Here is a 15,847-nt window from a genome sequence, read left to right on the forward strand (position 1 = left end):
TACCTTTGGTATAAACACATGTGTGAGGATGTTAGCAAGTCAACGCACTGCCAGATTTTACCTACAGAAGGTCTCACTGCCTCCTGGTTGATTGCAAAGCAGGTGGCCAGCAAAATAATTACCTAAGGCCCTCTCTCTCTTCTCCAAATTGAAGAATTTAGCCTGTTTCTAGGGTAGGGGGTTTCCCTGGAAGTTAGGTGAGTAAAAGGGAGAATTTTTCTAACCTCGGATTGTGCTGGGAGACACTGCAGCGCTGCTTCTGTGCCAGCTATTTCCAGAAGCCAAGCACTCATTGTGAGGGTTCACATAATCCTGTCCCACACTGAACAATGCCTATCAGAAATGTTGGAAAAATGAAGGGCAAGAACAATTTAAACGTAACTAAAAGAAGTCCTTAAAGATACAGCCTTAAGGCTGTATCTTTACAGCTTGTGGCTTTTAGGTGTTCTTGACTTTCCAATTTGTTGCTTCTCCCTTTTCAGCTCCTTTTCTATACTTAAGACCTGTGGCCCTCAAAGGAAAAATGATTCATATCAAAGGAAAGATGATTCATATCATTGAAACAGAAAAAATCTGAAGCAGTTTATAAAGCGAAATGAAAATGACCCCAATGGGGGCTGCTCTCGGCTGTCAGCACCTTCCCTGTCCTTCTAGTTGGGGGTATGAGGTGGCCTCTGGAATGCCAGCCCACCTTCCTATGAAAATGGCCTGACGGTTTCTTACAGAAGAACAGATAAGAGAGACTGAAGCTTCTTTAAGGAGGTTCATTTCTAGCTACCCTGAAGAACCTAAATTAGAAAAATATGAACGTGGGTGTTAAAAAGTAAAAGGGGGCTGGGATCAGTATGGGGAGGGAGGGGGAAAGAAAAGGAAGATTAAAGAAACAATCAAGTGAGAACTGGGTGAGAAAGAGTTATCAAAACAGAATACAAAGTACCCTATCTGTATTCAGGAAGGTTCTGCGGTTTGCAATCCCGGTTCCCAGGTGCTGAAGTTAAATCCAGGGCTGTCTTGTCTTTGGTTTTCACACTGCGGGTATTCCTCCTGGTGGGAGGTGGTCCAGTGGGCTTGGGCAGGGCACTTCCTTTCCTGACATCCTTTTAAAGCACAATTCATCTTGGCTTTAGGACTGGAGCAGGCTTGAATTTCGGCAGGGCTTTCAAATCCCCAGGGAATACGGTGGCCACCTCTGGGAGGAGCCCAGAGGTTTGAATGAGAAAAGCTACAAGGACCTGGCCCGTTAGGCCTTCTTTTCAATAACAAATGGGATTAGCCGCCCCCAGCACTTTGAAGAGAAGGTTTCTCCTCCCCTTCCTACTCCTACCTGCTTGGACGATATTAATTGCCAAGCCATTGTTTGAAAACCCCATGGGGTAGGGAAGAAAGGACAGCAGCATTAGAGGTGTTTCTGGGCAGAGTGGCTGGGAGAAGCCTCACAATTTACAGCTGAGATAAATGCTTTGCGCTCACAGGCTGCTCCCGGAATGACGGAAGGAAAAAGGAATGTTAAGAGAGGGGTGGCTGGTGGGAGCTTCCCCAAGGATTGATGTTCGCCACCCCACAGGTCTCCGTGGGGCGGATGGGGCCATTTCGATCGTCTCTGTTCCCTGATCTCAAACTCAAACCAAACATTTTTTAACCTTTTTCTTCTTAGGGCTGGGAGGGGGATGGGGGTCAGAGGTAGAACCTGATTCCCAGAGACACAATTTCTGCTACAAATGACTGAATCTGCGACTGAGAAGAAGGCTTGGAGGGCGTCGAGGGTGTGCTTGGCGTCTCAGCAAGCCCAGGCAGCCACCCTCACCTGGCTCACCTGGTTCTGAGCCCGGAACCCACCAAGGTTTCCGAGGCGGCGGGGCACCTTGGCGGGGCTCAGATATCTCTCCAAAACCCCTGACCCGGGGTGGAAGGGAAAGCTTTGGACACAAAGCAGGATTCTCTTCCTCCACTTCCGGGATAGCAGGATGTACTGGAAAGGTCCAGGAGAAGACCTGGGTTCGAATCCAGCCTGTGTCACCAACCAACAGTGACCCTGGGCAACTCCTTATCTATGAACCTCAACTTCCTCATCTTCAAAACGGGGATTATTCAGTCTTGCCAGGCCACGCCCATCTCTCAGGGACGATCTGAGAATCAAGTGAGATCGCGCGAGTCCACGGGCTCTTTGTGAGATCACGAAAGCTTAAATCCGAGGCATCCCGGCTTGAGGCCGGGCTTGAGGCCGTCTTTGTGATTTACCGGCGGGGCGGAAGTGCTGAGCGTTGCCTTGAAGTAATCAGTCCTGGCCTCGATCGCATGGCCCCCGCAAAGGCGCACTGCGGAAAGGGCGCAAGCTCAAGTCTGTGCGTGTGTGTTGCGGGGGTCCCGGGGATGAAAGCGTCCGGCCCTCCCTCCCTCGCGCACACCCGTAGTCCCTGCGGGTTGGGCGGAGGCGCGTGGAGCCCGCGGCGCTCTCCAGACCCGCGCGCGCACCGGGAGCAGAGGCGCCCCTTGCCAAAGCGAACCAGGCGGGTGAGGCGCGGTGCAGTCTTGGGACGGCTGCGAGCGAGCCCTGCACGTGGCGGAGACCTGGGCCGCGCGAGTGCCAATCCGCACGCAGCCCCCTGCAGATCTCTCCCCGCCCCGCCTACCCGCCCCCTCCCCAGCTTCTCTTGGCCGCCCCGACCCTCCTATAGGCTGGAGAGCCGCGGCCGAGCAGCAGACGAAGGCAAGCACCAGCGCAGCCATCCCAGACCCCGCGCCGCCGGCCTCCGGCCCACGGGCGGCGGGCATGCTGGCATGGCAGGACGGCGGGGCCAAGGCGGCTCCCTCCCACCACAAGATCTCTTTTTCTGTCCTGGACATTCTGGACCCGCAGAAATTCACCCGCGCTGCGCTCCCCGCCGTGCACCCTGCTCCCCAGGAAGCCAAGAAAAGTTTGGCAGAGGCCGAAGCGGGGAAAGACGCCAGCTCCGGGGACCAGGCCCGCCAGCAGGAGCCCCCTGGTAAGGATGCGATGAGGCCTCCCGCCCCAGGAAGCCCCAGCTCAGATGATGGGATGGAGAGGTGTGCGTGTGCGTGGCAGGGGGCGGGAGCAGCCAGGGACCCGCTGAGTCGCCCTTAGAGGCATCGTCCCTAAAGAGAGAAGGTGCACAGGACGAAGTGTAGCCCCTCTCTTGAAATTGTACTGAGACAGAAAGGAGGCCCCTAGCACCCCAGGTGAGGGATTTCCCACAGAAGCCCCATCCCTGCTCACCCGCCAAGCGAGTAAGCATCACAGCTCTGATTTGCTCGCAGTGGAAACTAACGCCCAAGGTCCACCTTGCCCAGTCTCATTCACTTATTGGGCATTTACTGCGTCCGCCATGTGCCAGGACCTGGGCTAGAGACTGGGATAAAAGTCAGAAAAACTTCGGAACCTGCGAGGTAGACAGCATGATTAAAATATCGCCCCATTTTATGGATGAGGGAGCCGAGGCTTAATCAGGTGTCGAGGGCTTCGTGAGTAGCAAGGTCAGGATTACGCACCCAGTACCCTCTTCCAACCATCCAGAGCCTCCGCAGCCCCAAACGCTCACTCTCCTCAGATCCCATCGTGGACTGGGCTGGGGGAGGGAGCGGGGCGGGGGTGGGGTGGTGGGAGGCTTTCGGTGCTTTCTCCTGGACTCTTTTTGACTTACTCCTAACTCTGGTGGACACCTGATGAGGGGTCCAGGAAAGTTTGTGTCTGGAAGGAAAGACAAAAGACAGCAGGACTCGTGCTGGGTGGGGAGTGAACACGAGAATCCATAGAGCCACGCCAAGGTTCAGGGGAGCAGGTTTGACAGAGGCTGGAAGCCGCGCATCCTCGCATTTCCCCGCCCCAAGTTTGGCGGTGGTTGTCTGGGGCTCGGGGCGCCTCTGGCGGCTGCGCTGCGGCTCGGGAGGTCAGCCGGGTAATTGTTCAGATCGCCCCTCGCAGGGGCCGCGCTCCCTTCCCCCCACCCCATGATCGATATTCTATTACTGGCGCCTGCATATCTCCTGCCCACAGCTTGCAGGTACCGACTTCAAACCCCTTTCCCTGTCTGATCCTAATATTGTTCGATTAAAACTTACCTTTAATAGATGACATCTATCGATCTGGCCCCGCACAAATCTGAAACTCTATTAACACGGCAGGAGAGAGAAGATGGGAAAGGGAGAATTTCACTTTAAAAGGGGGGGGCTTAATAACTTCTTTTTTAATTGCTAGGAGTCCCAGACCAAAATAGGCTTCTAGTAACTGGGGAGACACAGCCCTAAACGCACTTGACGTCTCGATGTCTTAATGTACAATGATCATACCGGCACCCCCCCCCATAAGGTTGTCCAATAGGTCATTATTTTTTCTTAATGCGGGGTGTCATTCATTCAATATACACTTCTTGCATGCCTACTAAGTGGCAGATGAATAAAGGGCAAGGGGGCACTGCACCCCTAAACTCCAACTCCTAGGAAGGGCTTGCGCCACGGTGCGTGGTCCCAGGTGGGGAAAGGGCGATGCGGATGAGGGGCAGAGCTGGGGGCTGGATCAGGGGAAGAGCCGCGTGCCCTGGGGAGGACAAGGAGGAGGTCTGGGGACAAGGACAGGCTAGATGGTTCCGGGCTTCTGGTCACCGGCTCCTTCTCCCCTAGATGCTGCGGGGCGAGGCGCGGGGGCGGCGTCCCCGCTGGAGGGCTCGGAGGCGGAGGAGGCGGAGGAGGCGGAGGCCGAGGAGGAGGAGGACGCGGAAAGGCGGCTGCATCCCGAGCGAGCTGCGCGCCTGCAGGCGGGCCCGGTGCGCTCGGCGCAGCCCGGGGCTGCGGCGTTGGCGGCGGGGGAGCGCGGCACAGGCTGCCTCGCCGGACCCCCTGGCTCGCCGTGCTCCCCGCAGCCCCGACGCCGACGCTCCGAGCCCAGCTGCGCCAAGCCGCGGCGCGCGCGCACTGCCTTCACCTACGAGCAGCTGGTTGCCTTGGAGAACAAGTTCAGAGCCACGCGCTACCTGTCGGTGTGCGAGCGCCTGAACCTCGCGCTGTCGCTCAGCCTCACCGAGACGCAGGTCAAAATTTGGTTCCAGAACCGCAGGACCAAGTGGAAGAAGCAGAACCCCGGGGCGGATGGCGCGGCGCAGACGGGGGGCGGCGCGCCCCAGCCCGGGGCTCCCGGGGCGGCGGCGAACGGCGGCTGCTCGGGGGGCAGCCCGGGTCCCCCAGGCCCGGGCGCGCTTCCCTTCCAGACTTTCCCCTCCTACTCGGCGGCCAACGTCGTGTTCCCGGCCGCCGCCTCCTTCCCGCTGACGGCCGCCGCCGCCGGAGGTCCCTTTGCGCCCTTCCTCGCGGCCTCCTACCTGACCCCTTTCTACGCCCCGCACCTGTGAACCCGGAGCCCCTCCGGGGACTCACGAGTGAGGGGCGCTGACGCGCAGGGATCACCCGCTCCTGGTGCGCGGGTGGCTGCTCGCCGGTTCCCTGCCAGCTGCCCCGAGGCGCCGCCAGAGGGCAGGGAGAGGCCGCCCGCCAACTCGCAGCCGCGCCTCTACCCTCCACTAGGATCCTCTTCATCCGTGTAGTCCTCAAGGGCGGAGTGCGGGTGGGGGAGGTGAGGGAGATCTGCCGTATTTAAAAGTGGCCTCAAATCTTCCCGCTCCTGGACCTGGCTCTTCACTCTCGGTCAAGCTTCATTCACCAGTTCAAGGACTCTTTTTGAGGATCTGGGTGTTGGCGCCGAGACCTCCAGCCCCTCAGCTGCTCTCACTTAGGATGGGATCCTCAAAGATTTTAGCTCACTCATGGGGTAAAGAGCTGTCCTTTCTCATAGCTGATTGTTTCCGTATTGATTCTTGATGACTGGCCCACACCCAGCGATTCCTCCCCTGTACTGAACAAATCCCGGAGCGCTGGATCCGTGAGCACACACGACTGCGGTGAAATGGCCAATGTTTTAAATGCATAAAACTCAGCGTTTTTAGATCTTGCTTTAGGTTTCGAACTTGAGCAGTATTCTTGTTCCAGGCAAACTCCCTGCAGGCTATTCCTGAGACAATGGGTACTTTATTTTTCTGAGAAGACCTGAAGTTTGTGCTGGGAGATCTAACCGCTTTGTAGCTATACTTAACCTGCGGAAGTAGATACAGGTAGATACGAGATCGTGCAGCTCTGCCAGGTTCTGAGAGCAGCTTTGACAAACCACAGCAGTGGCCCCAAATGCCATTATAGAAATTATAACGAAAGGACCAATGGTTCAACTAAAATCTTGAGGTCTGTGCATGAGCCTATTTTTTTCCCCCAGTTTTATTGCCATGTTATTGACAGGACTGCCTATTTCGATTTGCAGTATTTGATTCTCTAAAACTTCAGTCCTGGCTAATATATCTGTCCCAGAGATTCCTAGGTTCCCAGTGGGGAGCAGCGCTGGGGGACATCTAGGTCCCCAGCAAACACGTGAATTGGACTATATTTTAAAAGCACAAACTCAGTATCTTTAGAGCTTCATCTAAGATTCTGACTTGAAAGCAAACACTCTCCACGATGGCACAGTGAACAAGCGAAGGTTGTAAGGGGCTGTGAAAGAAATACTTCTTGGGTATAGAGAACTTCCACGGAATCAGAAAGCATATTCATAATGGATTCAACTGCAGGAACTTAATATGTGGATGTGTATTTTAACTACTGCTTTTATCATCTCCCCTAAAAAATTAATTCTTCCGTAAAATTCTCTTGCCAGCTTTGTTTGGAATACTCTTCCTTTAGTTTTCTGTGTAACATGATTTGTAGCCCATATCAGTAACCCAGATATCCCCAGCTAGGTCACGTATGTTTCGTTCTCACCTTTGATTGAGGTCCACTGATACCTGCATGGATATCATATCCCTTGCTACTTCTTGATAGCCTATGCCATTAATAATTAAATTTAATGATCAATGACTTCCTATAAAGTAAAAGTACGCTGGTATTATGAACATATTGAAATATGGCCATCTTGAAATATCTAGTTCTTTTATGATCGGGAACGATAGAAAATATCCCCCCTTTCTCTCACATTGAACAAAAACTTCATCTACGGCCATGTCACCCTGAATAAGCCAGATCCCATCTGATCTTGGAAGCTAAGCAGGGTCGGGCCTGGTTAGTACTTGGATGGGAGACCACCTAGGAAGACCAGGTGCTGTAGGCTAAATAAATAAATAAATAAAGACTTCCTGTGATTCTCACAAGATTTGAGAATAAATATTATTTAATTACATATTTACTAATTAGACTCTTCCTTTCATTCTAAAAAATAGAAGTGCACCCCCCAAAAAACATGCTTTGTACTTTCTAAAAGACCGCTGATGCCAGAAGAGATTAAAAATGCAGTTACTGTAGTAGTGACTATTATTTTATTCACTTTACAAGTTGCTAAACACTCCCTCAATAACTATTAGTTGGTTTCCCTAAAGCAACATTCCATGTGTCAAGAACAGGCAGTTCAAGTGTACAGAGGCAAGATCTGTAACAAAGCGGAATTTCTGTAATGTACAAAACATTTCACTCCTCTCAGGTACCAGAATCACAGAAGACGCCAGTAAGAGAGGGATGAGGGAGCAGGTGGGAGGCTCACCTGTTTGTGGACTAGCATGGAATGCTGTAATTCCTGACCTTGTTTCTACAAATTTTATCAGAGTCATGCTCTGCAGTGTGTGACTTCGAACTTCTGCTGCTTTACAAGGCCAGTGTCTTTTCAACCAAATCCTTAGACTCAATCTATTGGTGTGTTCGTCTAATAAATTTTTTTTGTAATGATTTCTCATTGGATTATTGCTTGTTCTCTAATTAGCAAAGCTCTTAACTAATTTTATAATTATCAGAGGTTGTCTCTAGGCCCCCCTCCCCCCACCAGCTAGCATTCACGAATAGAGCCTATTTATACCCTAACACTACTTTCTCGTGCCATCCTTTTCAGACCACGGCTAAACATACACGTTGTGGCTACACTTGTAGCCAATATATACAAAGACACGTTTAGGGCCACTTCAAAGCAAAAGCAAAGCAACTTTACAGAATTTTTATTAGTGGCTACAAATTAAATCATTACCTACCTACCTTTCTAGAGTATTAACTCCTAGACTTATTTTACGAGTTCTTAATAGCCCACAAAGAGCCTAGTAGATTACTTCTCAGACTTGGGCCATCCACTATTCATAGATTTCTGATGTTAAAAGGTGGACATTTTAGACTCCCAGTTGAAACCGTGTAGCCAAGGAGCCTTATATATGAGGAAGTAGAGGGCATTTCTAGTATTGAGAGACCCCCATCCATTTTGTGGGTGCAGATCAATTGAGTGTATTTGCCTTTTCAGAAATAACCTGTAAGAACCTATCTAACTAGCTTTTAAAGTTATGAGTAGGCTAACATAAGAAATTCTTCAATAAATGCTAAGCACACTAAAAACGTGATTCCACTTTAAGGTCAGTTGAAGGGAAGCGTGTAAGAGTCTAAGAAGAAATGGGAAGACGCAGACTTAGGGAAAGAAAGTGTACCCCTTCCTCCTTCCAGGGGGAGGAAAACTCAGAAGGACCTGGCCTGTGGAGACCGAAGGAGAGCGTAGTGAGGCTCAGAGACACCCATTAGGGTCTCTGCTGGGGTCTAGTGAGCGAAAGCCACTCTCGCTACTTCTAACCCTTGCTGGTTCTCTTGGGCTGTGGTTTTGGGGGACTACGGGTGAGGCCTCTGGTCTCTGAGTGGCCTGGTTCAGAGCCATTTCCACCTCTCTGTCAAAATGGAACTTGGCAATTTCCCCATCTCTTTGGTCCTCAGTGTTCTCACCACAGTGCCTAGCTCAGAGAAGAGTACAGGAGAATTTATGTGGAATGCACTTAGCTTAGTACCTGGCACAGGGAAAGGAGATTTCATTCCAGCTGAAGCTGGGAAGAATATGATGCTGTACTGTACCTGGCCCAACCATCTTATTTACAAAATTTTTATTGCTGTTTAATAAACATGCAGAAAACTGAATGTATGAGCTGTAAAAACGTTGGTGGGTTTTCACGAACAGAACACCTTTATAATCAGCACCCAGAGCAAGAAACAAAATGTCACGAGCGCTCAGAACCCCCTTGTATCTCCTTCCAATAATTATCTCTCCAAAGGTACCCACTGTCCTGACTTCTAACAGCATACTTTAGCTGTGCTTATTTTTTTCCTTTAATTATGAAACTTGAATCCTATGTTATGTACTCTCTGTGTCTGGCTTCCTTGGCTCAATATTATTTGTGAGTGTCATCCACGTTGCTGTAGATATAGTAGTTGTAGATTATTCCTGCCTATTATTGTTGGTGTGTTATTGTACACACGTGCCACAACTTATTTATCCATTCTACTGCTGCTGGGTAGTTGAATACTTTTGGGCCATTTTGATTAAACAGTTTTATACTTACCTTTCCGTAAATCTGTTTCCACTGTGGTTACTGGGTATGCACATGTTTACCTTTTGTAGATGGGCTGATTGGTTTTCCGGTGTGGTTGTAGCAATTTACATTCCTACCTGCAATGAATGAGAGCTCCAGGTGTTCCATGTACTCCCAACACTTAGGATTGACCAGCTCTTCCATCCCAATGATTCCGGAAGGTATGTAGTAGTATCGCATTGCGGTTTTAATTTTCATTTCCTGATGGGCAATGATGTTGACTACCTCTCCACATGCCCATTGGCCACTTGGGTTTCCATTTCGATGAAGTAAGTATCTTGTCAGATCTTCTGCTCACTGATTAACCCCCTCACTTACCAGTAAAATAAACTGAGTCTTAGAGAGGCACGACTTGCCCACAGTAACCCATATTACCTAAGAAACCTCACTCAGTGAGGTTATATGAGTTGTCCAAGGTCACACAGCTAGGAAGAAAGGAGCAGAGCCTGAAACCTGAGCCTAACCACTCCAGGGTGATTTAAATTGTACATGGGGCTGCCGTCACGTGAGAGATTTGATTAGGAATAGTTTCAAATGACTGAGAGCTGTTGGGGCATTTTGTAGTTACAGGTAAAGCATTAGTATTGGAAAGAAAGGGTATTTCATTGTTTCTCCTCCCTCCTTCCCTCTCCTCCTTTTCTCCTGCCATAAAGAGTGCTCATTCTATACCACAACTGTTTTTGAGTGATGGGATTTATTCAGGCAAAGGGGGTCCCAGGTGCAGGGAAGATAGGACCATAGTAGTTTGTGGAACTAAGAGGAGGATGGTCCTCTCTCTACCATTTACTAGCTCTGCAATCTTAGGCAGGTTTCCTAAATTTTCTTAGTCTCTGAGAGGCACATAGTGTGTTTTTGGTAAATGTTAAAGTTCTTATCGCCAAATTATAAATTGTCATACTTAGGTGACCCCAAGGTTTGGAACTGGGCCCCAAGTGGGGACAGTATTTTAAATAAACCATCCTCCTAGGCAGCTTCTGGTCACGCAGTGGTCCCCCGCAAGATTCCCTCCCCGCAGTGTGTCCCCACCCCCTACAAAGAGCACTGGGGCAGGAGATGACAGTCTACACAAAGGATCCTAGCGGACAATCATGCAAAATGACTTAAAAAAAAAAAAATCTATTCCCTGCTCATGCCCCATTCTCTCATGTGTATTTTTTTTTCATACATTTACAAAAGGGACCGATGTTCTCTTTAATTCTAAATAACCTGCAGATCTTAAGGTAGGCGGGGCTGGATCTGGGGGAAATTTAGACAACTCTTGGAAGTCCATACTCATGAGGTCTAAAGTGATCACAAATGTGCAGGAAGGTTTTAAAACAACTGTTAAAAAACAGTTTACTCCTTTAAAAAAATTCCATTCTTCCACTAATACACTTTTCTAAGGGGGTCTAGTTTCGCACAGCAGGCTTTTTTTGGGTACATCGTCATACCTGACTAAGTCACTCTAAGGTCCCAGAAATTCAGATACTTAATTCTGATTAACCGACTCTTTGACCCTTAAAAACTCCATTTATCTTCAAGCAAGATTTTGATAAAAACTTTTTAAAGACCAAAATTCAAGCTGATCTCTAATTTGAAATTAGCTTTCTTCCAAAAAAGTCTATTTGGTAATATTACAAATGGCAACTATTCTGGAGACATCACAAAGACACCAGGCGTGTCTTGTGTGATAAATTCACAAGCGACTTAATAAAAATAATTTGCAGATGAACTATACTTCTAAATCTTTTTTAAAAAAGAGAATTTTTTTCTTAATTGTAGAAAATACACACATTATAACATTTACCATTATACCCATTATAAGTGTCTGATTTAGTGGCAGTATGTAATTCACAATATGGTGCAACCATCGCCTCTGTCTAGTTCCAGAACTTTTTTATGACCTCAAGCAGAAACCTTGTATCCATTAACCAGTTACTATCCATGCTTCTCATGTGTTTATGAAGAATAAACCTATGGAATTCCATCTGCCAGCTGATTTCTAATTTTTCTTTCAACTCTACAAGGCAAAAATACTATTTTTCAATGACGGCTTCATGAAAGGACAGATATTTTGTCCTTTCTCTCTCTGGACACTTAATATTCAGCAGCCGCACCTGTGGAAGCAACTGGTCCCTTGATGCAGGTGCTAGTTTCTGAAGCTGTAGCAGAGCATATAATCCCGTTTGGCTTGCTGCATGTCAGGCGCTGTGTCCAGGAGTGCAACGGTGAGCAAGACAGACAAATCCCTGCCCTCCAGTGCTTCCACGTATCCAGTGCAGTGGATTTTCAGCTCTTTCGATTTCATAGCTTTCAGAATAAAAAATAGTGAGCCTGCAGCCCCAATACATAAACTTGTTTAAATTGCAGACATACACTACAGTGCTAACAGATTATTTACTTTGCGAAATAAAAAAATATATATTTAAAAGGGTAAGATTATAAAATCTAAATAGAGTTTCTAACATTTCCTTCCTGCACAATCCTATCTCATCTTATACCTCCTTCCCACTTTTTGGCAGACAGGTTCATCCTTGACATATGGCTTTTCTGCAGGTACTTTTGCAGGTGAGGCCTCACCATACCACTGAGCACCTATACATCGTGTTGTGTCATTGTCTGCTCCTTTCATCCGGGAGAGGCTTTTCTCTCTGTCTCTGGTAATTCATCCATATATTTTGTGGATCTTTAATCTCCGACATTGAAATATGTTAGTATTCAAGCAACTGCTGTTAAATGATTGAAATATGTTTTCATTTCTTCATTAATTTTGTTTTATTCTTTGGTGTTTGGGAGTAGTCCTGTTTTTCACAATTTTTTCAGAAGTTTGAATAACAAACTTTACTGAATTTGAAATGATTTGAAAGGAAATCTCACATTAATAAAAAAGGTTGTTCATAACTTTTGCATAGCCATTGGAATAATTTTTTTCTTTCCAGTCATCACAGATGGATAAAAGCAATAAAAACGAACTACTTAGAAAAATGCTCGTGCACTTGGAAGTCACAAAAATGGATGATTTCTCTAAGTTTTCTAACACCTCGATATCTGCACAATGTCATTGCAGAGACCGGCACCAGTCCCTGGACCACACACTGAGTAGCTTGATTTACTCTTCTCTGAGCCCTGAAATTGGATGTCTCAGCCTTGGAATTGAAAATGTTGGCCAGTTTTTTCCACTCAGCAATCCCCATATCTAGGAATTTGACCTGCAGATCTTCCTTCATGAAATGTCAGAAACAAGGTTATCTGTTTTGACATCACCATACAAAAGGCTGGAAGTACTCCAGTATCTAGCAACACAGAGCTATTAATGATATAAACAAAGGAAGAAGGCAACCTCTCCTGTTGACACAGAGAAAGCACCAGGGCAGAGGGAGCAGCAAGGTACAAAGAGTGCTTACGACCTGCTATAACAGGTGTTATAAAGTGGAGAAAATAACGACATGTATTTGTATTTGCTTCTATTTGCAAGAAAAATCATTGGAAGAATACACAACATCTGTCCAGGGTCGCCCATGGTGGGCCACGTGGGCTGCATGGGGCTGGGGCAGGAGTAGTCTTCTCAAGATCTGCTTTTTAATTTGCTTTGATTTGTTAATGAATCAATTTTATTAACTGCTTACAAAACAAAAAGAAGTTACTTGGGGGAGAAAATATCAGAGAAGAAAGTAGCTCTACAGAGTTATCAAGAAAAAAAGAAGGAAGAGAGGAAGGAAAATAAAGAGCTAGATACTCTATGTAATTTGAAGGTTTTCAAAGTTCCTTCCAGTATCAAAGTTCTTTCCAGTTGGAAATTAAAGAGAGAATTGAAACTGTTTCCGACAATCTGCCAGATGGGGAACTGGGCTATCCCCCTGGATTTATTTCAAGCTTCCTTTAGAAAATTAACACACATGAGAAGCTGTTACCAAAGCTTGTTTATCGACCTGAAAAAGGCCAGCTCGGAGTAGCATTCCTAACATGCCATTGGGCCCAGCGGGCTTTCCAACCTCCAAGTAGCAACACAGAGAACTCTCTGGTGGCTGTGTGTAGGGCCTGAGCAGGAACGGCTTCTGAGCTATCTGAGCGCCACTACCTAAGAGCAAAAAAAGGTTGCCTTTTCTAAATAAAGTATTGTTGCCTTGTTTAATTGACAATTTCTTAGCTTTCTAAGTGTAATATATGCTTTATTTAGATTTCAGTAAGAATCTGCAGAAGAGGGAAGGTTCAAGTTTGGGCGATGATCATGTGGACTTGCAAAAGAAACTTCACTCATACTGTAAAATAAAAGTAATAACACCACTCATGTTTTGAGCTGCTGGGTGGCTTAGAAGTAGCTGGTTGTTTTAGAGCAGGCGTCCCCAACCCCAGCAGTGGCTGGTAGTCAAAGATGGGTAAGGACTTCTTGGAAACTGGACAACCTAAGACAGGGCATGTATGATGGAATACATGTTCCAATGACGGGTAAGCTCCATGTTTCGCAGGAAGCCACCTAAGACAGGCACAGTCTACTATAAAGTAAAAAATGGGGAATTGTAGGGAGCTAAAGCTCCCCAAATGCAAAGGAGTGCATGGATTATCTCGGGAGGCCTGCTTGCATATAAAAGGGAAAAAGCTGGTTCTGAGGAATTCCAGGAGGAAGAAGATTAAGATTAGAAACAAGAAGTACAAAGGGAGTTTTGATTGTACCTTGATCTTCAAGATGTTACTTTAACTATGTTATCTTGGGATACACAAAGGAACAGAATATGTATAAAAAGGAGCCTAAGAAATAAACTCGGAGAGACAGTTGTGAGATCTGTTCTCCCTCCTGCACCCTGTCTGTCTTCTCTATTTTCTCAGTCCCCGCTCCCCCATTCAGGAACCTGGTTTGACTTGGTCGGCTGGTTTCCCGACACCCAGGGCCACACAGCAGTAAGTGAGCCCTGAGTGGCAGGCAAGCCAGCCAGTGAAGCTTCATCTATATTTGCAGGCCCTCTAGCATCACCGCCTCAGCTCCACCTCAGATCATCAGGCATCAAATTCACCTAGTAGCACTGGTGCCAAACAGATTGGGGACCGCTGTTTCAGAGTATCACACCTCTGGGTGATTCTCAGGATAATTTATTTTACGAGACAGGTAAGTGAGCTGTAGGATCTCGGATTACCAAGCCAAGGGGTGGTGGAGTCAGGATTGACTTCTGGATCAACACTGAAGCCTATCCTCAGCTGCTATACGTCTGGATTCCAGGTGCCCTGGAGCCAGCTAAGGCATTTGTTAATCTGACAAGTTAGACTCACACCTCTGGAGGAATGAGCTGCAATTTATTCAATCTGTGGACTCTTGGAGCTCCGCATGGTGCTTTGTGAACTAGGAAGCATGGCATAAATAGTTCAAAATTGAATTGAAAATAAGAAGACTAATGTAGTGGATGTCTTCTGCTGCTTCAATCTGTGTTTAAATTAATTCAGATGTCGGAAAACAAAAGTAAAGTGGTTTAATCAATGGAATAAATCAAACATGAGGTGGCAGGGAAGAGTATAATTCCCATCCCTCTCTCCCAATTTAAGGATTTAATTCATCTTTATCACTAAAATCCTTTTGGGAGAGAATCCAGGTCTAAAGAAAATAAGACCATATACTATTAAGGATGTGACAGCCACAAATGCAGAGCATACTGGTGACTTGAATACCAGAACTGGCATTGCTGTCTGTGACTCGACTTTCCAAAATGATAAATAACGTGTGTTAAAATTCTGAGCAAAACAAACTGTCTTCCACAAAGATAAAATGGTTTATATTACCATATTACATTTATTAAATAGCATTTAATTTTGAAATTAAAAAATCTTAAAACCAATTTATTTAAGTCAATAATTTCAGGAGAAAACCTTATTTTATTATTATTATTTATTATTATTATTATTATTATTATTATCACTACTACTACTACGATAGTTCAACAAAACAGTCAGAATTAAAGTTCTCCAAAGAAAAGTAATCAGTTATCCACGTTTTGGCACTCAGAGATAGTCTTTGTGGAATCAATTAGAAAAAAAATCATTGCAAAATACACTGAGCTTTTTGTACTTGAGTAGATAAGGATGTAAATATTTAACTAGTACTTGAGGCTTCTCTTATTTTATTTTTAAATGAATGAGCAATATAAATATTTTCCAAATAAATGCTGCTGTTAACTCACTACTCAAATTTTTGTCGAATAATTTAACTTTTTTTGTTCTTAGTTGAAATTCTTTCTGCTGAACAAGTATCTCAAACTCAAGACATGACGGGTGGAACACCTGGCTTCTTGGCTGCCCCATCGCCGATGTCGTAAGACTAGCTGGGACCCTTTACCTCGGAGCCTTGGATTTCCCTGTCTTTAAAAGTGTTGGATTAGGTCTTTAAAGCTCTTCAGCTCTAAAATCTATTAAACACTTACATCTCTAATCCGTATGTTCAAAGTAACATTATTATA

At 46.5% G+C, this 15,847-nt stretch overlaps 1 protein-coding gene and 1 pseudogene across 1 annotated transcript; both read left to right on the forward strand.

The window, feature by feature from the left end:
- Window positions 1-2,733: 2,733 nt before the first annotated feature.
- Window positions 2,734-5,422, forward strand: NKX1-2 (NK1 homeobox 2). The gene is made up of 2 exons (XM_039870891.1): window positions 2,734-2,984; window positions 4,636-5,422. The coding sequence occupies exons 1-2, from the start codon at window positions 2,771-2,773 to the stop codon at window positions 5,358-5,360; spliced, it is 939 nt and encodes a 312-aa protein (XP_039726825.1). The 5' UTR covers window positions 2,734-2,770; the 3' UTR covers window positions 5,361-5,422.
- A 1,615-nt stretch (window positions 5,423-7,037) lies between these two features.
- LOC120608927 (uncharacterized) lies at window positions 7,038-7,156 on the forward strand (annotated as a pseudogene).
- Window positions 7,157-15,847: the final 8,691 nt, after the last annotated feature.

The sequence above is a fragment of the Pteropus medius genome, unplaced genomic scaffold, assembly GCF_902729225.1.
Source record: "Pteropus medius unplaced genomic scaffold, Ma_sr-lr_union100, whole genome shotgun sequence".
In the NCBI taxonomy this organism is placed as follows: domain Eukaryota; kingdom Metazoa; phylum Chordata; class Mammalia; order Chiroptera; family Pteropodidae; genus Pteropus; species Pteropus medius.

What these genes read in the sequence shown, in the direction of transcription:
- NKX1-2 (XM_039870891.1), top strand. Translation starts at nt 2,771, where the DNA reads ATGCTGGCATGGCAGGACGGCGGGGCCAAGGCGGCTCCCTCCCACCAC. An exon ending in CCGCCAGCAGGAGCCCCCTG is followed by an intron (nt 2,985 to 4,635) that starts GTAAGGATGCGA and finishes CTTCTCCCCTAG; the next exon opens with ATGCTGCGGGGCGAGGCGCG.